Here is a 26900-nt window from a genome sequence, read left to right as displayed (position 1 = left end):
ATTTTATAAATTTTTCAATACTTTTAGCCTCCTTGAACATATCCAAGTAGATTGGTAGAAGAATAAATATGCAAATCACGTCAGTGTACTAAAATTATGTATTGATATATTCTTATTAAATTATCGTTGATTTTTGGAACTTACTCAAATATAAATTGAGGAATAATGCTCGGAAAAAGGAAAATACTATGTGATGGAAAATAAACAGTCTCCATCCAAGAAGAAACTGAAATCGATACAAGAGGAAAAATTTATACGTGAAGTTGATTACGATTCCTTTGCTGAGGGTTCCTCTCACCCACCTAAAAAACTGTTACTAGGTATGTATACATCGATAGGGATAAAATATTAATATAATATTTTCTCATGATGTCAAAAATCGTGTACATTTTTCTTTTTGTTCTTTAGAAATTTTTCAAAGAGGATCGCCTTATGACAATTCATCCCAAAAAGTTTTAGTTTCCATAAAACCAAGAGCACCTGCAATTAAAACTTTATATATTGCCGAGAAAAGTAGATTTCATACAAAAAAGGTATTATCACTATTTTATTTGATTCCAAAGTATTCTATTAATTCGATTTAAGGTCTCTCTTCCCATAGCATACTGAAAGATCTGGTTCAAGGCTTGCCATAGGAGATCATTCATCGCATACAACGTGTAAGTAATATTTGACCAAGCACATAAAATTAATATGTTAGATATATAATAAAACAAAAATTTAGGTTTCAGCGAAGATGATTCAAATACAGTTAACTCTATAGTTTGGGGACCAACGGTATATGTTGATTCAACAAAAAGTGAAATAATTACTGGCAAAAGTTCAAGTAGTTCTCTCCCAGCAGAGAGTTCTACACTACAGAATTCAAAATGTTCAAATACAGATGTTTCTTATCAAAATGTCGTCTATAATCCAAAAAAGAGATCAGCCGAAAAATGTTACGTTTATACTCAACCCCCTTTAAATATGTCACGCCCTAATCACAGTAAAAATACCAAAGAATGCAATTTAAACAAAGTTGACATCGGCACCTTAGTTGTCACAAACCCACCTGACGATATTCCTCCTCACAATATTGTTAATTTAAACAGACGAATTGAACACTTAGAAAGAAAACTGCTGAGACAAGAAATGGTTTTCCGGTCCCTAGATCCCAGTATTCCATTGTCTTCGTCTGACGAAGAATCTAAGAATCATATAATGAGAGTTAATTCAAACAACCCAAGTCCTGGATGTAGCTACGTTGAATATAGCCACGTGCCAAAAACTTCCGCATTCCAGCGTTACACTCAACAACCCGCTCCGTTGTCCGCAAGCAAAGCTACAACTATACAAAAAGAACATAATTCAGAACAATATGGCCGTGATTTCACATTATATGATGGTATTACTGCAAGAGGTAGACGACAGTGTGCATCCGTGCCTTGTAAGCGAGATGCTGGGTCTAAGATGGCTGCTGAAAGGGTACATAAAATAAGACATAAATTAAATCCAGTTCGAGATTATCGTCTAATGGACACTGTACATTACTTGGCTCAAGGGGAGTTTGCTCCGCGAGACGATGGCATTAAGTTAACACCATCTCGAGAAGCTGTGCTAAGTGATATTATATGGGAAGATGTATGCCGCACTCACTGGCCTAATGCACGCCTTGCTCGACGTATGGGTCACCCTGAAAGATATGGACCAAGATCCGAACTGCAACGTTTAATTGATAGTTTACTAAGAGAACGTGTAGCTCATGTTGAACGCAGAAGACGGCGACATTACCGTATAGTTAAATTAAACCATCGTCATGAAAGTTGTCGACCTTTAGGTAAAACCGGTGATATAATCGTAGCAAGTCACAAAAGCAGACAAAATACAGACGAAAGAGAAGTAGCTCTCAGCGATCATAACGCTGTTAACGAGTTCGTTTCAGAGAGGAGACGTAATGAGCGACATTCTCATAGACAACACAGAAGCCATGATCGTCTAATTTTTCCAGAAACAAGAAATAGGAAGCAATTCAGACAAGATGACTGCTCACCAGGCACGAGTTATGCAGCAGACAATTCTACGGGGAATAGAGAACCAACTTGTTGCTATCATGCATGTAGCCCTAGCAAAGCTCAGAGGTGTCCTTTGACGGAACCAAATTACTCTGGTAAAATTGACGATGAACTGGCAAGAAATAGTAGTAAAACATCAGAAAAGGTTAGAAATAAAAATCCTCGCCTCGTAGTAAAGAAGAATTCTTCACGAAAAAAAAGCTGTACTAAAGAGGAGCCTAATCTCGAGCACTATATTTTGTTACCAACACTAGTAGTAAAATCTCCCTCGAATATGCGTCGACAGAAAAAGTTTAACGAATTATATCATCGCATACTCAATGTACAATTAAATCAAGGTATTTTTAGATTACGTCCAATTAAATGATACAGAAAATGTTAATGATCGTACTATAAGTTACATGATTCGAATTATTTACAGATCGAGACATCACAGATACAAAACCTGAAGTTAATCCACAAAAGAAAGACGTTGGTTTGAATATAAACATCACACTTTCAAACAGTGAAGTATAAATTTCAAAGTAGCTATGTTTTGATTCATTAACATTAGATAAACAAGTTATCTTCACGTTATAACCAACATATAATATCTTTTTCTATTTACAAGATAATACAAATTCTACATAGTTTTGTGTTATTACTTTTTAATAATATATATCAAACATATGTATGAGCCCTTTTTTTAACCTAGAATACATCGTCTGAAGATTTTCATCTAATATTTTTAGTAATGAATGATGATTATTTTTGGATAAAAGATCAAAGCCTCTTAAATTTTACGTATTATTATTACAAAGTTAGTACTTTACTTTTGGGAACTTTTGAAGATTTAACCATTAGCGACGTAAACTATATATTAATGTATAACAGAATTCTTTTCAACGTATACACTGTAACCAATTTGTAATTTAATTAATTTAAAAACGTCTGCCACCTCACCGGTCATTAATAACGCGTTTTTACGAATAGTTTCGTTTTTAACATCTTGCCACATCACGAACAATGATGATGTCAAGTTATGCTATTAATTTCACGGAACACGCACGCAAATTTTCAGTAGAAACCCATAATAAAAGCCGGGTTATTCATGCATTTTAAATTTTATGATAACTATTTATATATTTTATGTTTGGACAAATGAGTAGATGTTGGTTACTATAAATGTATATTTTATTTAATACAACTAAAACCTCTTTTTAAACCTCAACTAAAATAATATGTATTACAAGCAAAATACAATACAGTATTGAAGACTATGATCATGAATTAATAATGAGATACCAGTATTTCATTAGTTATATATATGTGTCTTATATACGCTTAAATTTTAATTACGTTTCCGATTTTTTTATGTAAAACTTGTTTGAAGATTTGTACCCATTGTCGTTTTAAAAGTACCTCGCGCGAAATAAATTTATCATTAGTATACCGCTAGAATTCGAATAAATAGAGTGAGAATTGTGATTGCTGCCTAATAATGCCTTCAGTTTTCATATTCTAAAAGATTTGTACAGTTTAGTTTCCACTATTTGTCTTCTAAGAAGCTAGCTAAAATAAAATCGGGATCTTAAATGAGTAGTTATAGTGACCAGGAAATCAAAACGTCAAACTGAACATAGCTTGGTGAAAATAAGCACATAGATAGATTTTTATCTTAACAGCACAGATATGAATAAGAACATTTTACGTTGTACGTTATAAATAAAGAAATAAAGCAATATTATAATGATAATTCCGTATAACAAATTTGGTCAAAAAGAAGCACATAGTTGTGGTGAGCTTTCAGTAATAATGTCAGTCGGACGAAACAATACATATTTGATAATGATTTCGATCGTCCGTGCCAATGGACTATAAAATCGATTGCCTAGTTTCAAATGACCACGTTCTGTGTGTGACATTAAATTGTAAAATGGAAATACTTTAATACATGCACCGTATTTATTTATTGATACCTTTACAATGTCTACTCGACGACATGTTCCATATTCAAATAGATTAACAATAAATGTATTTTACTAGCTTTCTTCACCTTGCGTTCTATGTTTGGTAGGACGGTATGTTTTAACTTAATTTTAATGAAAATATCTTTTATATAAGTCAATTAAGTTCTCAAAAATATTACATAAAAGTTTAAGATATTGTTGACTTTTGTTTTGAAGTAAAAACAACAAAAGTGTAAGTACATTGTCAAATTTCGACTTTCTACACTTTGGGATTCAATTGAAGATTTAATCAAAGAATTAAGAAAAGTAATCTTTATATAATATGTTCTGACTAAACGATCGTCGCAAAAATTATTTATACTTTGATGTTAATAGAATGAAACTTATTATTTTGGGAACTAGTAAATAATTTAGACTTAAAATATAGTGCATCTAAATAATGGACGATAAGCATCGACTGATGGAATGCAACACTAGAAAACATGGCGCACTTGTATACAAACACTTTAATGCCCCAAGAGGTAAGATCATTTTAAATTATACTAATAAATTTGTTTGTTCCTACTAGGTCATTCAAATTAATGCCTGCTAGCTAAGGGACTACATAAAGCATATTCTTATTTATTACATTATATCTATTTTGTTCATAATTAATTTATCCTAAACTAATACTGTTGTGGGTCCGAATGTACGTATGTATTTGTGTTTGTTGTTCAATCATGCAGGAACCATAACGATTTGGAAGTACATTTGTTTTGTAGTCTCTATATATAAAAATATTAGGACAGATAAATAATAGCCGAAAATGTGAGCAAAACATCGAATAAGTTATCTTTCAAAGAAATTAAAACAATAGCCGACAGAGTTAACATTCGAGGTATTATAGCCTAGTTTAAACAAAAAAGTATAATAGTACGATTTGCAATAAAAGCACAGCTTGCTATGATAAACAAGCTGAAAGGGCTTGGCTGGACACGGCCTGTAAATCGCGTGTACGTCCGATCACGTAACACGTTCTACAGTCTGCGACCACCGTGGTATATGAGCATTTAACATATAATTTATTAGCAAAATTTATTATATTAAACTATGTAAAAAAATATGGAAATATTAAACTGACTGTATGAATCTTATATTTGTAAACATAACAAACTAAGTTATCGACAGTTTCTAGGCACATAACTACATGTTTTATCCGTCTGTTAGGCCGTAAACTTGAACCTTGCGATACCTTTGGTAATATTAGTCATTTCTATAATGCGAAATGATTCAAAATTAGCCCTTATAATTTATGCAACAAGGTTTAAAGCGGAACTTAGTGGAAGTATGCGTATAAATCGCAACCGTGTACCACTGATAATGTTGAAAACGATACGGGTTTTAATGACCCGCACCTGATAATAGTGAAATGTGAGCAACGCGGCTCGCGGCAATAGTATCTATATCTATTAAAAGGCAACTCCTTTTTAATTATTTTTTAAAAATATTCAAAAAGGTCTTTAATGCATTAAATAAAAACTTTTTCGCGGTTTCCATCTCGAAATAAATTTAAAACATAATGTATTGTGGTATGCCGTGTTCAGGATCTTTAACGTTAAAAAAAAATGTTAATATCAAAATTATACAATATTTTAATAAAATGCACATGAACGCGACCTTAGCGTGGCGTCGCGTGGAAAGCGTATTTGATAAAAAAAAAATACAAGCATTTATCTCAAAGCTCAATTCAAACTATAGCAACAGTGTAAATAAATAAAACGAAGTGTAGAGCATTTACTCTTTTTGGCATACAAATATTTTTTATAAATGACATCTCTGTTTCTGAAACATGTAAGTAATTGTATTGATTTGAAATACACATTGGAAACTAATCAAAGGGTTAAATGTGGTAATTTATTTATAGAAATAAATGAGCCATCTTACTTATAATACAATTTGTGTGCAAAAAGAGAAAATAGTTTATCTATGAGCGTGTAACGTATTGGTTGTATACCCTGCTATATGTCTATTATTAATATTAATTTTCATTTATTTTGCGGTTCCCTTTAGAGTTTTATGTAGGACTTTTCCTTTTCATCTATACATTACTCCCAATTATAAAAATTATTTGATGTATATGTTATATGGGAGAACCCAATAACTAGACTGTTATATAAGTTCAGCTTTTAAAATTTTAGGTTCATTGATTTTTGTCCTTGCATCCAAAGAGATATGAAAGGAATATTACAAAATAACAAAAAATAATCTGATTAGTATGAAATAATTTATGATGTTTATAAAAAAAATGAAAAATAAGAAATTCATATCAGATGATTTTCTTAAAACATCTGGAAGGCATCAATCGAGTTTATATCCGATAAATACTTTATAAAATAAAGATTATTATACAACATTTATTTGACAAAATTACATTTTTAGTTTTAGTATAGGATATTTATTTAATATTATTGATTTGAGAACTAAATTTTCGCGAGTTATATTCATTTAAATGAAACTAATATTTTTCGGATAAACTATTATTGATTTGTTGGACACTTGTGTATAACAAAGTTCTCGAATCGACCTATTTAATATTGATACCAGTTCGACGACACACACGCCGGAGGGTGTTCACCCGTGACATGGAAACGTGTCAACATCAATTATCCTGACAGAACTATGTCTGATAGCTATATAGAACACCCGTATAACGCTTTGATTATACCTTTATCTATAATTACTAGAAAATTCTAATGTTTTCTTGAATAAATCGTACAAATGTCTTTTGACTACTCTGAAGAAATTCCTATCATAACTTTTTCAAGACCAACCGAATACTTAACATCATTCTTCCTATTGCCGTTTGAAAATATTCGACACATTCATTTTCAATGCCATACAATTGTAAGAAAATGACATCACATAATTAATTAATTATCCTTCACTTGAAAGAGAAAGAATAAAGCATACAAAATTACAACCAAAAAATAAATATATTTTATTCTTAATGAATGTGCAAACATTGCATTAAAACCTGGCATAAAAGTATAAATAAATAATACTTATTTTTGGTCACACGAAGTCATGAAACCTAATTATAAAGATGTTATATTAAAACCTCTCACGCTCCGAATATCGAATGCTTTATTTTAAGAACAATAAATTCTAACATATTTCACAACGTTAATATGAAAAAATGAAATTAATGCAAACGACGGTGAGTATTTGCATAAAAATTCACTCTGAACGAACGCGGTCAGGTTAGTTTGACATGAACTTTGTAACAATTATTAGAGCGAAGTCTGTGTGCAGGGCAAGGGCTAAGGTCAATCGCGATATTTTATAGGACTGTAAAGTTGTAAATCTTGTTATATCGCGATGTTCAAGAAATTGAAGATACAGGATGTTTGTGAAGAGTAAAATAATATTTATATTAATAAACTAAATACTAAGATATATAATTTTGCAATGAATTTCAATCCTGTATAATGTATATACGTAATAAATTTATGTATTACACTATTATCATGATGTTAATGATAAGCTTCTATTATAGGTATATATTTTTTTTAATTAATTTTCAAAAAAAAAACAAGACAAAATTTACAAAAAAAAAACATTCTGTATATAATCAGATACTCTTGGAAATCCATCTGATAACAAACTGCGTTGAAGTCGGGTTTTAATAAAAGCTTATTCAGTTATTGAATCTACCGTTAAACACTACACTAGTCATTTAATTTTTATAATAAAAACCTAAATCGACGACTAGCAGGAAATAATCAGGTAGGTATAATATGATTGTAGCACTTCGTAGCGATTCGTAGCACTGCTACGTATATTAATTGTTCTGGATGTAATAAACTGTTATTTATTTAATAAGCACATTATAATAACCAGGATGTAAAGACACTTTTTTTGCAAGTATCTGGTAAGTAATGTCTTTGTTTAAGCCAAGAAAATACATTTAAATGAAATTTTATTAAACTCATTTGTACTTTATTTACTTCTCTTAGATAAATATGTTGTAAATGTTATATAATTAATACTTAACCTTCTCCTTGTGAGAAGAGGCCTTTGCTCAGCAGTGTCTATAGGCTGATGATGATTTAATATTCCCGTGTATTCCTAAAAAAATCATAAAAAAATCATAAAAAAAATCATAAAAAAATGTTTTTCTTCATTTTGGGATTGAGATCATATGATTTTTAATTTTAGATAAAAAGTACATTGACTGTAACTTAAGAAAAGCCTTTTTTAAATCTATCGGCCTCTGTATTTATATGAACTTCTAATAGATACACTAAAATTTTTCTCTAAGCGAAATTTTAAAAAGGTATTTCCTAACTCCGTGGGTACAAAAAAACACCTTTATTTCCATGTTATATTCAAAAAATGTATATATATATATATATATGAAATGGCATTATAAAGCACAAAAAAGATCATAAAATGGTTTTATAAAATAAGGCTAATGAAATTAAAATAACCTTCCAAGCGATAGCAGCAGTGACACAAACTAAACTTCGTCAATGGGCCCTTAGCGGACCGAATTGCAAGCTGGAGCGAGCTATACTCGCGGGACACGGCCGCCGCTTGCTAGAAGAGGCGGAGGCACTGCCATTATCAAAATACCATATAAATTTGATAGCAAAATGTAATGCGTTGCATGAAGCTACTAGCAAAGGATCTCTGTTAGAGTTACAGGTAACGTTATTCAAATATTTGAGTGTCAACATGCTGTTCTCTACGTTTACAGTTGTAAAGCAGTTTCGATACTTACTTTTTTACTTACAAATTAATATTTAATGCAAATTAAGGCTAAGAATTATAATAAATGAAATTTGGGTTTGTTAAATAACAAATATGAAAACTTAGATTATGTCATACAATTTTTTAGCCGCAATTATTTTGAAAATTATTTTTTTTTTTTTGAAAATACATTCCAAAATATTTTCCATTTCAATTTTTTCTAGTACAATAATGTCAAAAGGGATTTTTTTTCATTTGGTTGACGCTCCGCTCTCGTTAATTTGAGCCGATAAATAGCTTATAAACTTTCTTAATAAATGAACAATATAATGTTAAAATATATTTCAGATTAAAATGTTATGTTATTGCTCCTTAATTTACTGTGTGTAAACTAAAAAATCCTTTAGATATGTAATCATAAATTATATCTCTAAACATCACATGTCTCTTAAATATTTTAGACACTTTTGGAAGGTGAATACAACCACCAAAAGTACGTGATGTGTTACGACGAGGCTGGTGTTGGCCTTTTACACAAGGCTGTCTTCTACAACTTCATAGATATAGTTGAGTGGCTTGTTAAAAACTATCCTCAATTGGTGCACCAGAGAGATTCGGTAAGTAAAAGTTTTGTTAAGAAACAATAAATAAGATATTTATATATACATATAAATAAATATTAATGTATATATCTTCGATGGTTGTCAATAGAAAAAATATTTGAATAAATACTTTTTTGTTAAAATTTTATTATATTTTTTTAGTTACATAATCTGTAAGATAAGGAAGCTGTAAGCGAAATATCTTCAATACTTATCTCACCCTATAACTTTATACTTCATATTTTTTGGTAGTCTTTTAAAATATTTATGTATTAAAAAAAAAACACTCAAAAGATTTAGGACTTCGCTCGTTTCTTGTACGTCAAAGTGTTTTCAAATAATGTAAACAAAATATAAAAAGTTATTAAGAAAATACATATTACAGTAAAGTGCATAAGTTTGAAAACTATTTACTTATAGCAATTTATTCGTATTCAAATGATTATATATTTCATTGTATGTAATACATATTCAATAAAGAAACAATTGCAAAAGTCGTAGAACCGATAATATTATGTATGCACAAGATCCATTATATAAAAATATGTGTTAAGTCATACAAGAGTACAAACATTATGTATATACAGTTAGTCATTAGGCATCTAATAACATTACCTCGTGTACACTTTAGTACGAGTTTCAATAGTCAACTGATACGCTGACATTTTAAACGTTTTTCATAAAGCAAACTCTTAACGAGGGCACCGATTTTATGTTCCTAAACAAGAATGTCCTCATTATACTCAAATTTATATCACAAATTAATTAAGTTTCGTAAATCAGGTAACTTAATGTATCGCCGACAGCTTAGTTATCTTATTAAATAATTTGATCTAATTATTGTTATTAAAATCAGCGTAGTTTTTTTTCATTTGGCTTGCGATTACAGTCACAGATAGTCAATTAGAAAATATGGAAGCTACAATATAAAGCCTGTCTGTACAGTTGGGTCGTACGCCGTTGCACTATACCGCTGCGAGCCGTTCCGAAGGCTCAGCTAGTTCATTGCTTGAGTCGGCGGGGGCGGACAGGGGCGTAAGGGACGCCGCCGGACATACTATAGCTCACTACAGAGCCAACCTCACTCAACTAGCGCTACCCGACATGCCAACCCGACCTAACCCGCCCGGTGAGTGCAGACATTTTTTTAATACCTTAATTCCTAATTCAAGGACTTTTATATACGACTTTTTCCACCATTAAATTTTATCTAATTTTTTTTTATTTGATTAACATAATAATAATAAAAAAATAACTATGGTTTCAAATTTATAATCACTTTACGAACTAAATGAAATATGTTTATTAGTTATATTAAATATTTTAGGTTTTTAATTTTCAGCATCTCATCCAACTTATTAAATTCACAAACTTAATAAAAAAAAAAACTAATTATAATATACAACAATATAGAACCAAATGTTTTTCAATTTTCTAACAAGCAACTTTAATGAAAGGATTTCGATTTATTCTACGTGACCTTGAATTTGTGTGTCGATGATGACTGTTAATATGATATTTTAATTCACATAATGTATATAATATAATTAAAATATAATCAAATGTTAACCGATTAATAAAGCAATATAACAGAGCGGCCATTGTGTGTTTTCCACAGATTTAAAGAACTACGAACAATTTTAACATGACATGTTATATATGTATATATATATACAAGAATATGTGTTTTTATAACTATATCAAACAATGGTGCAATCAAAAAATAACTATGTATACACACAAAATAGAAATATATACGGTGGAAATATATACGATTAATAAGATAATGGTTAGCAATTAAAGAAGTGTTAATTATTTAGGTCGTTTAAAATTTATTAGTGCATTTTTGCCACGGTACACAATTTTTTTATCTATGTAGCAACGTTTATTTCCATATGAATTTTAGCTCGTTTTTTTTTTAAATATTATTTAAATTATCACGATATTATTCGGATGACAATTAAAATATATTCAGCAAGAATTTTTGTATTGCTTAGCTAGGTTCAACAGTCTCATTCTTTTTCACGTAAAACACAAAAAACAAGATTAAAAAAAAAAATAAGATATAAAATCTTAAAATAATAAATTAATTGTGTGATGTAATTGCATTATTTAAAAAGATATATATCCGTAATAATATTTAAGTAAGACACTGAACAAAACCACTTTTAAGTTAACCTCCTTAATTCAAGGACCTCAGGTAAACTATAATTATGTAAGCCTAATCATTTCATACCTTAGTATTGCGGACTGTTATATTACGGCGCGTTAGAATACGTCATACAGTCAAAGCAACAATATGTTTGCTTTGTAAATTTTGTGTTATGTTTATAAAGCTCATTTGTTTTCTTGAACAAACCTTTTCACGGCCTTAAAGGATTGGGTGGGGTTGATGTTGCGTTGTCATTAATATTATTTTATACTGACCTTTTACCAAATTGATGCCACACCCGCTATCACTACATTTTATATGTCCATTATATCACAACAGGATTTATACTATTATTACTATAAATAAACAATTGTATTTCATAAAAACAAACAGCACAACACAATATATAATTACGAATAATAATTATTTTACTTTGTTACTATAATTATATACAAGAAGTAGCTTTTATGGTAATATTTTTTTTTTATTTTCATGCTTACCGTTACTGAACGTTTTAGTTTTAGACGCATTCAAAGTTTTTAAGTCTTTTTAGTCATAGAATCGCTGATGACATGAATACTAATTACCAAAAAAAAAAAATTTTTTTCTCCTCCCCGTCAATCTTCAGGAAGAATTCTTAAATTAAGTGAAATAAATTTTATCAACATCAAATTATTTCTATGTAACATTCGGTCATCGCTTATTCTTGTTCTTTCTGTCTTGTAGATCGGCGATCGATTGATTTCCTTTTAATAAAATTTAGCTTTTCAAGAGATTCCTAAGATTAATTTGGAAACTCAATTGAACACACCGAAAAAGATGCTCATGCCAATAGTTTGGAATTACTCTAAAATATCTTTATTTCTACAAAACTGCTTTATTCTCAAATGAGTTTTTAGATAATAATGTAGGTCAAATCAGAACACTTTTTGGTTCTATGATAATATTTTTGTTTGTAGTTTCAAAAACCTTTTTACATTTTAATTTTTTAACTCTAAGCAAGAAAATATATTTTTTATAATTAAAATAATACGCTTTGTATAAATATACTATCAGCCAATATATAACAAGTACGTATTGTAATTTTATCATATTCAAAAAGTTTAATACTTTTAATTGAATTTAGTGTTATTTTACTTCAAATACTTTGCAGTACTATATTACTGAGACTATACAGTACTATTCGTCCGGTTTAAAAAATAAAATTAGCAATAAACCGTAACTTACATGATCGCCATGAATCGTGACTTCATTAATCTTGAAGTAAAGAAGTAGAGCGAAGGAAGAGATAAATAATCTCATAGCAGATAATATCTTTGAAACATTTAATTTAATAATTCTTAACGCTTTTTAACTTAAAATATATCTACCCTTAATTTTTTAGTGAATCTAAAACCTTTATTCTATAAATAATAAATTTTATCGATCGCTTGTAAAGGTCGTCACAAATTTATAGTCCAATACAATTTGACTTGATCGTTATCGCTGACGAATTCGGTTTGTACTTAAGTGTTTTGGAAAAGCTACTATTATGCTAATTTCAACAATGATTCTGACTGCCTAACACGCTAACTTGTTGCTTTGGCTCGCAAAATAAAGATGTATCACACAAAATTTACAAATGGTAATTAATTAAATATTAAATGGTAATACATATAATTAAAAATAAATAACTGTTAGTTTATGAGTCATGAATGTTTAAAAAATTTCCATAAATTAAAAAGCATTACGTAAACACGATATAATAAATAAAACAGGTAATAAATGTCGGACAATCATGTGTGTAGTTCTGAAAGGCACGTGTTGTATCGATCGAGGGCCGCGTCATTAGGAATTAACAACGCGTCTGTCTCTTGTCTGGCTGAAAATGTTGCGACCTTGACACCTCTTATTGGTCCTTCGAGAAAACTGGAACTAATTAAAGTTTAATTTACGACTCTATACATAATTATGACATACACGTAAAACACATGGGATATAATAGCAAAGTATCGATTATAATATAACATAAGCCGTTAAACTGAAGCCGGTGAACCACAAGTCTCGATTATAATTACAATAAAAACATGAACCTTGTAATATTGAAGCTTTTACGTGCAAGAAAATTGATGGATAATAACAAAAACGATATAAATAAGGGTATTTCTGTATCTAGAACATTCAGCAATCAATTATATGTCAAACGTGAAGCGGTGGGAATGATGAAAGTCAATCGAGTTGGCAATAAATGCATCTATTGTATACACAACCCAACAGCCTGTTTCATTTACGTAATAAGCCTTGAATATTCTATTGGATTACCATTTGAATAACGTATTTTTATTTGAATTTATGTACTTATTATATTTACCTCATTCCTAATCGTATTAATTGAAAGTATGTCAATATATCTTCTTCTCTTTCTAGTTTCCGTTATGAAAAGTTTAGTGACATAATAACTTACCAATTACTTTATTTATTATCCAAATTGTGATCAAAAAACTGATTTGTATTATAAGATATTTTGAGCTCAAGATGTGATGCACATAATTATAGTGTGTATGAAGTAAGTTTTGAAAATGTCAGCTTTTGCGAGCCAAGAAACTGGTAAAAGTCAGAGTACAAAAGATACAAATATCTAATAGTACACTTTGCTGTTTACGAAGAAATAACTTACGTGAATTTTGCATTACACACAAGTTAAACGACCAGACCTTTTCCTTGGAAAATACTGTATAGTTGTTGATAAAAACTTTAAAAATATGTGAACTGATTATCAGTTATGGCATCCCTAAAACTTAAAATGGACGTTGTTTTGACTTCCTAACATTGACTTATATAATTTTCAGTTTTAAATAAAATTCTATATTTATTTATTTATGCACCAAGAGTAGAAACTAGATAAGAAAGCCTGGTGTAGGTACAATAAAGAGATAAAAAAAAAACAATAAATAAAGAGATTAACATATAAGTATACAAAAATATATATAAAAATAGAAAATTTAGATATTATACATACATAGATATATACATAAATATACACAAGATGTGTCTTAATATTTTTAATATTACGCATCAGTTTTGCTCGCTCACACTCGTGACTTAGTTTATTGTTGAGAAGATTGTTCTTATAATTTACAATAATAATAGGACTGGTGATAAAGCGTCATAACATCCGCATATGGTGCCATGAGTGTGATATGGGAAAGCTGCAACGTGTGGTTTGGGAGGGGCAGGGAGCGCGGCTCCTCAGTGAGGTCTCCAGTCAGCCAGTCGTTAAGAAGTTTCTAGAAGCTGTGCCCTATATTATGGTAGATAAACTAAATGACACAGCTGTGTCCAAAATTTTCTTTATTTCAATTCAAATAATGATATTTTTCCATTACTATTCATATACATAAATATTAACACAACAGTTTTACATTAACTATTTTTAAACATAACATATCGAAACCTTAACTTCAATCAATGTAAATGTAAAATCTTAAATTCGTTGGTACCAATAAGTTCACATTCATACAGATATGGGTAAAATATCAAGAGATTCTTTTTCCTTCTAGAACACTATACGCGACATCCACAATGCAGTAATTCAAAACGACTTAGAGGGACTCATAAAATTAACAGGAGAACCCGTACCGCCTCACGCCCTCTCCTGCAGAGACAGCAATAACATGACTCCGATGCATAAAGTATAATATTTTTATACTGAAACAAGATACTATTCAATTATGCTACCACTGTCTTTATTATTTTTATATTAATCTTAATAATACATTTATTCCAGGCAGCAGGGTTAGGTCATGGCGGAATTTTAAAGTACATCATTGAAAGGTATCCACAAGGTATAAAGGATGTTGACAACGATGGACGAACTCCTCTACATTATGCGGCTCTTGTCAAAGACGATCAGCATACTTATAATACTCTACTAGGATCTGGAGCAGACGAAAGTGCTGTCGACAACGTAAGTTTGTAGGATAAAACGTTTTGAATGCAATATTAATATTTTTATATTCATTCCAATATTTGCATCAAACATATCAATAAATCATTCTACTAATTACACTTTGATCAAATTCTAGAAAAATAAAACACCTGGTTATTATATAAATAAGAGTCATGATATAGACAAAAATATTTTCAAAACATTGCCTGACGCACCGAGAACACCTTCTAACTCGTATCCTCCTTCCTGGGATTGGAAAATTTTGGAAAGTGATTACACAGCGGATATCAATAAAAAGTTTAAAAAGAAAAACCATAGAACTTCTAATGAAAATATATCTTCAAAAAATAATACGAACACAATTTCTGAGAGCATTGAAACTAATAACGGAGTGATGAAGAATAGCAGCACACAAGAACTAATTTCTACTTTTCCTGATTTAAATGAAAACGAAAAGGCAGAACCGGAAACTACCGAAACTAATGAAAATACTACACATATTCAGGAAGTGAGTATTGCATGTCATTTAGTCATGCGCCCCTTTTTATTGATTTGCAAAGCTTTGTATGAGAATGACATTTTGCATGAATCATACTTTTTATTATTTTAGGATACACGTATTGATGAGGATAATGAAATTAAAAAAGAGGTCAGTAATAATGAAGAGAGCTCCGAGACTGAAAATCAAGACGAGCAAGACCAAAATAACTCAAAAATTATAGAAAATGATGACGGTAATAATGAAGAAAACCTTAATGATGAAGATCACAATAAAGAAGGAGAAATCAATGACGTTGTTCTTAATAGCAATTCTGACGTTAATATTACTAATGAAAAGAGTGAACAAGATCAGAAAGAAAATAATATCGTAGATTTTAATAATACACAAAAAGAAGTTGTTAAAGATACTCAAAATATAGATGATGCAGATGATGAAAATATTAAAGACCATCATAATATACAAGAAGAGAATGATAAAAATAAAAACATAGAAGATATTGATGATAAAGATGATAAAGATGTAAATGTGGATATGGATAATAAAGACAAGGAGGAAGTGGTCGAAAATAATGACATTCCTGATAGCCTAGAACTAAATATGAATGAATCTAAAGTAAATAATGACTTAGAAGAAAATGTATTAGGCAATGATAGTCAAGAAGACAAATCTGATAACCATAATGAAGATATATCAAAAGAAACGAACGATATTATCAATGAAGACTTAATAGTTGGAAGGGCTTCATCAAATACGTCAAATAAAGAAGGTAATATATGTAGAGATAACAATGAGGATGATGATGATGTACAAGTACAAGGAAGTTCGTATCCCGAACATCATGACATACACACTAATAGTCCGACACTAAAACAAAAAAATACCAGCGCCATTAGGGACAAATCAAGGGTCTCTTCTGGCACTACACATCAAATATAATAGAAATAATAATTTAATAATTATTTCAATATATGGGGGTCCCGACGAGTTCAAAATTTTTGGTTCTTTTACTAATTAAGGAAACCCTGTCAGCGGCCGTAATATTCAGGAAAGTCTCATAGAAGGATTAATTAGTAGCGAAGCAGAACAGGAAACAGAAGACGCGAGTATATCACAAAGAGAGAGCTCAGTTCACAACGATATTTTAATTGTAGTAAGTAAATCATGACGTAACAGTTTAACGAATATGTATATTTCAGTTTTAATTCTTCATTCTTAAATATGAAGGTAAATAAAAAATAAAATAACCATTTACTTGTGGTGTTTCTTAGAATAGAAATAACAAAGCACTCGAAATACTCACGAACACCTCACAACACCTAAGTCTCTAATTAATTTGCCAGCTTTTTAGGTTATGTGTCCTATTTAGTCGCAAGTGCCTTACACTATATCTATGAGTTTCAATTTCATAACATTCTGATATTTTAAAAATGCAGGACAATGAAATAGATCCTGAAGTTACCGATTTAATTAATACTGCAAACATGGAAATGTTAGCTACATTAGTATTGAACGGAGAAGGAGCCAGATTGATCGGAAGACATTCTGGAAATTTAGAATTGCAAGCTTTTTTAAATAATGTCCCAACGTACATGGTAATTATAAATGAAATTGAAAATAACTTTGAAAAAATGTTGGCCTAACATGTTTAAGTTTAAAATACGATTTTTATTTCAGCAAAAGATAAATAGAGTACATATTGCAGCTAGGGAAGGGAATATAAGAGATTTACAAGCAGCTCTAGATCGTAGAAAATTTGCTATTGCCCGAGATCCTATATCACCGAACGGAGCAACTCCTTTGCATGTAGCAGTTGTTTTTGGTAAAACGAATATTATAAAATATTTAGGAGGGAGGTAATTGAACTATATATATTTATTCTAAATTATTATTCTGTTGTATAAAGTATAATAGAATAGAAATATACTATTTTAGGTTTCCTGAAACATTGTCTGCTGTTGATTTTGAAGGCCGTACAGCTTTACATTATGCGGCTGTTTTACCAGATAATGGTCATTATTTTAATTTGTTACAACAGCTGGGAGCAAATTCTAAAGATTTAGATGATGTAAGCTATTTAGCCTATTCTTTTACGCCATCTCCGTAGGATTACAAGAAAATCCTTATAAACTTTTTCACCTTTAGATGGGACGATCTGCTGAGGATTATTACAAAAATCCTACTCTGTTGACTTTCAAACAATTGTTAGCGGATTTTGGAGTAAGTGAAGAAGTAGCTCAAGAAATGTTTACAGATAAAGGTATGTATTAATTAAATAGGATAAAAAGCAAAACATTAATTTTTAATATATAAGAGATCTGTGCGACTATAAAAAACAACTTTATTATACATGTATACAGTGCCAGATGATCGCGTTTCTTCCCGTCGAGTTTTAGATAACTCTGAAGCCTTGGATACTTTAGAACGATGTTATAGATTGCTAGCATCTGCAAGACCAACAAGAACACCTCTGTCTGCGTCTTCTAATAAAGCCACTCCTCCAAATGTTTTAGGAAGATTCCTTAAACGACAAATATTTCTTATGATAAAGGATAGAGTTACAAAACTAGACCACAACCTCTTTGACGTTATCTGGCCAGCTGTAAAAAAGCTACCTGATAGCAGAAATATTATACAAACCGTGGAAGAGGATTTTCCTGGTGGAGTCACTGCTCCGGATTATTATGTTTATGAAGTATTTTCAGAATTTTTAACGCCACTAATTAAAGATCTTCACAATATGAATGTTAATTCTGAGCTACCAGAACATCCAATATCGGATTTTGTGAAAAATATACCATTAAAGGAAGTCACTGAAGCTCCGATAGAAATAAATGTAGATCCTGGAGAAGATTTCGTACTGTCAGGAACAATGGAATGCTCAAGAAACCTCGATGGATTTGAATTACCGTTGAACTTAAAAATTGGCAAACTCGAAACCATTGAAAGAATTATAACTACAATTTTGATGAGACCAGAGTTCTCAAAAATTATAGAACAATTCAATCCCGAGTCCGACCAAAGATGGGGAACTTATTACACTTTGAATGAGGTGTTAGAGAAGCCTTCCGAAATTAGTGCAACGCTAGCAGCGTCTGGATTACTTATCCCAATTTGTGATAGAGAAGAAATTGATGATAGCACTCATCTTCATGGCCAGCATTGGCCGTATGGGCGTGGGGTTTTTTTAAGTGACGATAAAACTGTGGCCGTTTGGATCAATGTTCATGATCATTTACGTGTACTAATTTCAACTCCCCTTGATTCACCGGGGGAAATTGGATTAACATTCAGCACATTGACTCGCATAATGTCACATTTACAGAATAACCTAGATTTCGTTTGGGATCATAAATTAGGTCATTTGTCCAGCAGACCATCTTTTTTAGGGGCAGGCATAAGATTTAGTCTTATTGTAAACTTTCCCGGTTTGGCAAAAGATACTGATAATATGAAACATTTATGTGCTATGCGAGGTTTGCAATACAGAGAAACCTTAAGTCCTGATATAGCAAGAATAAGCAATTATCAGTGTTTAGGAATAACAGAATCAAATTGCTTTAAAGATTTTGCTACGGCGACTTCAAATCTAATTCACCTAGAAAAAGATTTTCTGATGCAAAATTCTGCTCATATAGCAACATTGTTAAGTAATATATTCCGTAAAAAGAAGAATAGCTTAACGGGTGTACAAGATCCAATAAATCAAATGTAATAAATTGTTTTTACGTACTCCTAGTGCCCTATTGACAAAATTAGTCATAGTAGTAGTTTATAAAATAAGTATCGGAAAGACAAAGGTCAACACTTAGGAGACTTCAACAGTCTAAGGATTTTTGCTAAAAATAACCCACATAGGTCAGTATTAAATTCTAAATACTTGTAAACACACCCTATCCGTGTGACGTTTACCGAGTGACGTGTTTGCTAGCGATTTGCTTACTCACTTAAAAAATACAACTTTTCGCAATACAATATGCAAGTTTTCAAATATCACACTGCGATCAGCACAGGACACCTTTGTCTTTCCAATGCTAAGCTTTTTATGTTAAACAAACAAAAAGTACGCGAAATAGTTGCTAGTAAGCCTAATCAGATAATAGCCCTTAAGGTTAAATGAATTCAACAACAAAAAAAGTAAAGTTTTAAAATTTATATCACAATTAATTTTAATAGGTTATATGTATTTGTGGCGCCATAACAATAAATAAATTTTAAGTGGCGTATAAAAGGAAGATTAATAAATGCTAGTTAATTTTTCCACAGCCTTCATATGTGGCCACGACACAGGTGTTCAACTTCACGTGTAGACACGTATAGGACTGGTATATTCAAGGTCATTTTAATGAATATTTAATACATTTCAGATATAAGCACCACGGCTAACGGCCACATGGACATTCCCATATTTCAAACTGAAGAAGGCAGATATCTCGCAAAGTGTAAGCTATTTTACTTTTCTGTATTTTGATATGGATAACAGTGAATATTCTGAGACAAATGATGACTTGGAACAAACTTTTGCAGCACTCGGCGATCCTTTGATTAAAGGTCTGACCGAAGTGGCTAATATCAAACCTAAAGATCCTGTAGCATTTCTAGCGACTTTCCTACACAACTTTCCTGAACATGAGAAGCCTCGACCTGAAACACAGGTAAACTAAACTAAACTAAAATCTACTATACTATAAAATCCAATCAAGATACATCATAATAAAAAAATTGCATACGGCTTCATGTTTCTAAATGTAGTTTTGAATTACGATCATAATTATATTCAATTAGTACAGATTTCAGTTATTATATAATAACCAATGTACATAGGAATCAAATGTATTAGTGACAAAAGAAGCTGCTGAATTTGAAAACGAACATCCGCCATACGCAGACGAGATGGAAGATGATAATGAGGATCCGTCAGTAATAAGAGAACAAGATCGGTATCGCACCGCAACAAAACCACGCCCCATCGACGTTATAACTGTAGATCCTCAAACTGAAACCAGTCCGGATGCACCGGAAATCGCTAGCAGTAGTGCGAATAGGGTATGATATAAATATAGAAACTTAAATATGGTTCTTAAAATGTAAACGACTTGCTAAAGGAACTTTGGATGTCCTAAGACTACGAAAATACGTGCTTTGTCAAGAATATAATGTCATAATCAGTTTAGTGTTAAGAAATTTACTTTAATACCTATTTGAAACAATCGGTATTTTGAAAATCAATTCACAACAAACTATACTTTATATTAAATTATATTTATCATTCTTATTTGTAACAGATTTGTAAATAAAGTTGAAATATGCTAGTGATTATGAAAGTGAATGACTAGACATATAATTTTTATTTAATTCAAGGATGAACACGGTCAATCAATGTTACATTTTGCTGCTGCTCGAACACATACAAACAATGCTCTGTTTCAACTATTGCAAGAATCTGAAGTGAGCCTCGGTTATAGAGACGAGCTGTATCGGACAGCGCGCGACGTCTCCATACAAGCGAACGTATTAGAAAATACTGTGGAGATAGACAGATGGGTACTTTCATTGGCTGCGAGAGGTATGACCATCATTTATTAATATATCTAAACAAAAACTTACAAACATTTTGGTTTACTTGGAAATTCTTCAGTATTTCAGGATAAACTATACTTTGTAAGCATGTTAGATTAAACATAGGAAGCTTCATTTGTTTATTAATCCTACAGGGAAGACAGATAAAATCATGGAATTGCTTATTCAAGGCTACGATCATATATTGGATATTGTGGATGAAGAAGGAGTGCCCATGTTAGAAGTAGTTGGCCAACGTGGTGACGATAGCATGAACAATTTACTCGCCTCCATTCCACCCTTCGAGGTAAATACTCTTTAATGTTTGGTAATAGTGATTGATTACAACTGTACACCGATGCTATGTATAGCGTGTCGCATATTTTATTACTTAATGTGGTTATTGACGAAGTACCAATTATAACCACGTAAAACAATTTATAGAGCAAGTTTTGGTTACCTTTGAAAGATACCGTATTTTTCCGTCGCCATGTACTACTTTTTTAATGAATGTAGTCATCTACAATTTTTATATAATACATTTCTTTGGGTTTTCTTATTTCTTTTAGAAACCCCCTAAAAATGCGACATTTGGTGCTAAGAAAATATATATATTTATATATTTTTTTGGTAAGACCAATTTTAAAATAATATTTTAATGAAGCTACTGCAAGAGTCAAATGTTTATTTAGCACTACTTTTAATGGATTTTAACATATTAACATATTTGGAACTGTATTGGAAGTCAATATTTAAACTGACATTACAAACAAACTAATGTTAGTCAACATAGATCCTGCTACCCTCATGCATAAGCCACACATTATTGATTTTTCTTTACAATTTTTTTTTAAAGTTGATGTAGTAAATTATGTAATAAAAATTTACTAAGGAATCTCGGGAATCTCTCCATGGAGCAGTTCGTCGTGGTGATATGAACGCTGTCCGTGAAATTATATCTGGTGATCGTGGACATACCCTAGCGCGTGCTCACAACGCACTCGGTCGCACTTCTCTCCACGTGGCTGTGTTGGCACAACATGAAGATGTTGTAGACTACCTTTCAGAGACATGCCCTGAGCTACTGCGGGTCGGGGACAATGTAAGTATAACCACAGTGAAGTTTCGAACGCAACCATCCGCTCAAAATCAAGCCAAAAAAAAGGAAATGAAGACATTACATCCGTAGACATTGACCCGAATACTTTAAGGTCTTTTATTAGAAACTACAATGTAATATAAGTTGAAATCAAATGCTCCACTCTAGTTTGTTTGATTAGTAGTAGCTATGTACCTTGTGAGTTGTGGTTTCAAGTCTTTCTGAATATATAGTTTAATAATGCATAATATCGGTTTATGGGGCCAAAGAGTTGTCTAGTATCAGGAATTTTTCAAAGAACATTAAAAATTGCGAGACCATAAACGTATATATTTAAAGTATCTGATCAAAATATACCAAGCAAGTAAACCTTAACTGTTTAGAATGGTTTATATGGTAGATAATGTTTAATTGGTAGATAATGTTTAATTATCTAACAAGGAAAATCATATAGTGCCAAATAAGACCCTACCAAATACTGCCTGTCTTGCAACAACTATTACATATTTAAAATAAAGACGGTCGCCATTAATTCGATGGAACAGTTTCTTGAGTACCTTAATAAATAAATAAAAACAATTGTTTTATGGAATGTATACCCGTTTCGTCATTATTATAATATAACATATGCTCAAATGGTTTTCCTTCTAGTTGGAAAGAACGCCATTACACTATGCAATGGGAATGGAGAAAATGGAATCTCTAAGTCGTATTCTTATTAAAGCGGGCGCTAAGCGCGTTCTTAAGGATCTCAAGGGCCGTCAGCCTTCTTATTATTTCATGAACAAGTCAGACATACTACGGTTGAAAGAAGAAGAAGAAGCTTACTAATAGGGGAGGGAGATCAATTCAAGGTTTTGATATTATCTAGAGGTATCTTAAACCAAAATGTCGGAATTGTATCATGGACTCTTAGTGCTATATTCACGTATTAAGAAATGTAGAGCGTGTTGTAACAGAAAATTAAGTTAAAAAAATAATCTATTAAATATTATATCTAATATTCAATTTCAATTATTGTAATTTGTTGTTGCAACTTAAATGTTAATTTGAAGCAATCATGTACTTGTAGGGACCCTTTGTATACTTTAGAGATTATAAAATAAAAGATTTTCTTAAAGACGATACTTCTTTATTTTATTTATACCCTAAATACATTTATTCAGAAACTAAACAGCTACTAATATAGGACTGAAAAATTTAATCTAAAAAAATTATAAATAATTCTAAAATAAATAATTTTGGGTGATCATCTGCGGCAGGTTATAAGAGTTGAAAATTTACTTCATCAATTACAATCGTTTAAACGTAATCACGTCGATTGCCATGGTATTGGATTTACATACATCTGTGAAACCGATCCCCGCATACCTTTACAGAAATACAAAGAAGGTTTATTAAGCAATCTCGTGGTAATATCTTCGCATAATACTATATGTTAATTATTTGTAACAACTGAATGCATGGTTACGTATTTACATAAAACCATTATCGTCATCTTTCATGGAACCATTCTATTAAATTTTAAACATCTGGAATATTACTGATTGACGGACAATTGCTTACATAAAACAGTAGGTACGCTTAATCCAAAATTGACATCTTTTTGGTAGATTTAAATTTATAAATCTTCGCAGTTAATGTATGTTATTGAATTACAGGATAGAAACGGTTCTTATGTAGCGAAGGTGCAAACTTGGACTATACATACAGATCTAAATATTGAGACGTTGTACTAATTTTTTTGGTACTTTCTCAATAATTTTGGTAGCATCCAACAAACGCTCCCAAATATTGAAATCACTCTTCACCTTTATCGTTTAGCGAAAGTTGACTGATATTACAAAGAAGAAAATTTAAGTGTTTAAATTTTACCAATATTTTATGACGTAATGGATAAAATAATTGATATTGCAACGAACATTGTAATAGCAACGTCAACTTGATAATAGGTTCATGAACTCTAATTTAGTTACTTACTGAGCTCTCCCTGGTTCAGTGGGACGGGAAGAGGTTTGTTCCGGCTAGTTCGAAGCCAGTCCCTGTACGCTTGCTCGCCCTGAACACGTCGCCTCTCATCCTCAATGGCGCGACGAGCCGCACTCCGCTCCGACTTACTCTTCATTACTGTCTCGTGATATAAATATTTTATTCATTTATGTAATAGTAGTATGTAATAGTAGTAATAATTCTTTTATTTATTTATGTAATAGTAAATGTCCATCGGTGGATGGAAAATTTAGAAATTAAAATAGAATTTGTAAGAATACATATCAACCTTTCGAATTACGTTTGAGCTAAAGAGTATATTTATGCCGTTATTTATAAAGTCGCGTTTCATCACAATTGCATCGAAATATATATATTTTTTAAGAATTATATTCTCAATTACATCACCGACATGTCTTCGGATTTATTGTGGGTATTTTATTATTCTACATTTTATGCGAAGTTTCGATTACACTGCGGCAGTCGAAATCGCAGGTAGAAGAGATGAAAGTGTGCACAGAAAATGTAGATCAATAAAATAAGTAAGCAAAATAAATCCGAAACGCGTAGTTTTATTTAAATGGAGTTACTCGCGGGTCTTAAGGTTTCATATGTACTTAAATACATTTTATTTCTTCCTCTTTCTTTCTGATCCACTCAGCTAGTTTTTCTTCTTTCTCTTGTTGTCTCTTTTTCCTTTCTTGTTCTATGCGCTCGGTGTGGTGATATTTTTTCATAATCTCGTCGGCTTTGCGCCTCTCCGACTGAATGCGTTTGCGTTCAAGCCACTTTCTAAAAGACTCTTCACGTTGCCGTGGAGACGTGGTCGGTACAACTTGCCGTTTCATTTTCTCTAACCTCGCCTTCTCTCGTTTCTAATAAAACAATTAAAGTGTGAGAAATATCATAGGGTTACAATTGCTCACAATTATATATAATTAAAGCCACACTTCTTGCTCTTTTCGAGCCAACCACTGTTTAAAGGCTTCCTGTTTTTTCTTTTCATTGCGGTCACGTTCTTCTTTAGCGGTAGTTGTGGTTGACAGTGAAGCTACAGACAGACGGAAAGTATCGGCTCCATCTTCACGGTATGTGCGATCATCACGAGGCGTTTCTTCTTCAGCATTACATACATTTTGGCCAACAAGTCGACAGGATTTCCTCTTTATACTACCAGAAGATTCGCTTGATATACGACCAGTTAGAAAAGGAGTAGAATTGCTCCTGTAAGAGCTGTGTGGATGTGGTGTGACGTCACTGATGCATGATGAATCTGTCAGTAGAGAAGTCACAGAGTGCGTAGCTTCAACAGTCTCGATAAATATCGCCGGATTTATATACCGAGTTTTGCTTTTTCTTGATGCTATGGATTCGGTGTCACTGTGGTACTGAATATTCTCTCCAGCACCATCAAAGACATGATTCGATCTCTTCGTTAACAAATCACACTTCGATCGGTTTCGAGCGCTATCGCCAAAGTTCCCTTTGTCGATTACGCTCGCCATGATGTCAAAAAATCAAAAACATTCTTCAGAGATAAGCTCGATAAACCGATTTAAAAATCACAATGAGAAAAAAATTTATAAGACCTTAAAAATGCTTCGAAAAAACTGTCATTTATCAAATGAGATTGTCTGTCATGATTTTCCATTTATTTTAAACAAAAATGGTTAATATGTACTGGCCAGGAATGTAATTGATATGGTTTGTGTTTAGCAACCCAGCTGATTAATATAAGTCTACGCTGTAAGTTATGGTAAATCAGTTGAACTTTAGGGTGAAATTATTGAAGATAAATAATTCGTCAACAATTGATGGCAAAGAAACTAAGTTGCAACCGAGGAAATCTATTATTGCTGATGTACCAGATCGTCAGATACCAACTAGACACAAGGAATGTTTAATGTACAAGTATAATATTCTTATTTGTTTTAGCTTCCACTAAAAATATATAGAATAGTTTAAGGTACAACAAAACAACAGACCTTATATATTACAGTAAAATATTTCATAATATGTTATTCATCAGTTCTTTTTTACAAAAAATCAGAAATAAAAGTCGCATAAACATATGTACTTCAATATTTTTTAGGTTATTGACGAATAAACTTCAGTTACTGCCGATTTATGCTTTTCAAGTTACTTCTAATTTCATCTCTTAGGACCAGTCGTCACCAGAAACATAACTAGTCGACAGATTGGACCCAATCTTTAAATGATTTTGAATTTTTAGGACCTAAAAATAAAATAGTTCCAAACTAGTATGAACACTATTAATCTTGTAACCCGTTTCTACCTTTACCCTGTAAATAATATTTAAAAAAAACAATGTACCTACACC

General features: G+C 31.4%; 3 protein-coding genes across 3 annotated transcripts; 2 read left to right on the top strand and 1 right to left on the bottom strand.

The window, feature by feature from the left end:
* Positions 1–66: 66 nt before the first annotated feature.
* Positions 67–3220, top strand: LOC116770475 (uncharacterized). Its single transcript, XM_032661967.2, has 5 exons — positions 67–320; positions 409–533; positions 602–659; positions 725–2389; positions 2473–3220. Exons 1-5 carry the CDS (start codon positions 194–196, stop codon positions 2565–2567), a joined length of 2070 nt encoding a protein of 689 aa, XP_032517858.1. The 5' UTR covers positions 67–193; the 3' UTR covers positions 2568–3220.
* A 7104-nt stretch (positions 3221–10324) lies between these two features.
* On the top strand, positions 10325–23697 carry LOC116770226 (uncharacterized). Its single transcript, XM_032661611.2, has 18 exons — positions 10325–10462; positions 14615–14775; positions 15025–15156; positions 15252–15431; positions 15550–15921; positions 16024–16681; positions 16932–17065; positions 17349–17507; positions 17590–17768; positions 17848–17980; positions 18058–18172; positions 20280–20354; positions 20440–20567; positions 20737–20958; positions 21274–21478; positions 21627–21778; positions 22364–22573; positions 23222–23697. Exons 1-18 carry the CDS (start codon positions 10438–10440, stop codon positions 23399–23401), a joined length of 3420 nt encoding a protein of 1139 aa, XP_032517502.2. The 5' UTR covers positions 10325–10437; the 3' UTR covers positions 23402–23697.
* On the bottom strand, positions 23681–26198 carry LOC116770228 (uncharacterized). The gene is made up of 4 exons (XM_032661614.2): positions 25510–26198; positions 25185–25434; positions 24551–24697; positions 23681–23941 (listed from the first exon to the last, which is right to left on the bottom strand). The coding sequence occupies exons 1-4, from the start codon at positions 26062–26064 to the stop codon at positions 23883–23885; spliced, it is 1011 nt and encodes a 336-aa protein (XP_032517505.2). The 5' UTR covers positions 26065–26198; the 3' UTR covers positions 23681–23882.
* Between the last annotated feature and the right edge of the window lie 702 nt (positions 26199–26900).

The sequence above is a fragment of the Danaus plexippus genome (assembly GCF_018135715.1).
Source record: "Danaus plexippus chromosome 13 unlocalized genomic scaffold, MEX_DaPlex mxdp_15, whole genome shotgun sequence".
Taxonomy (NCBI): domain Eukaryota; kingdom Metazoa; phylum Arthropoda; class Insecta; order Lepidoptera; family Nymphalidae; genus Danaus; species Danaus plexippus.
This window is presented reverse-complemented; position numbering and strand designations above follow the sequence as displayed.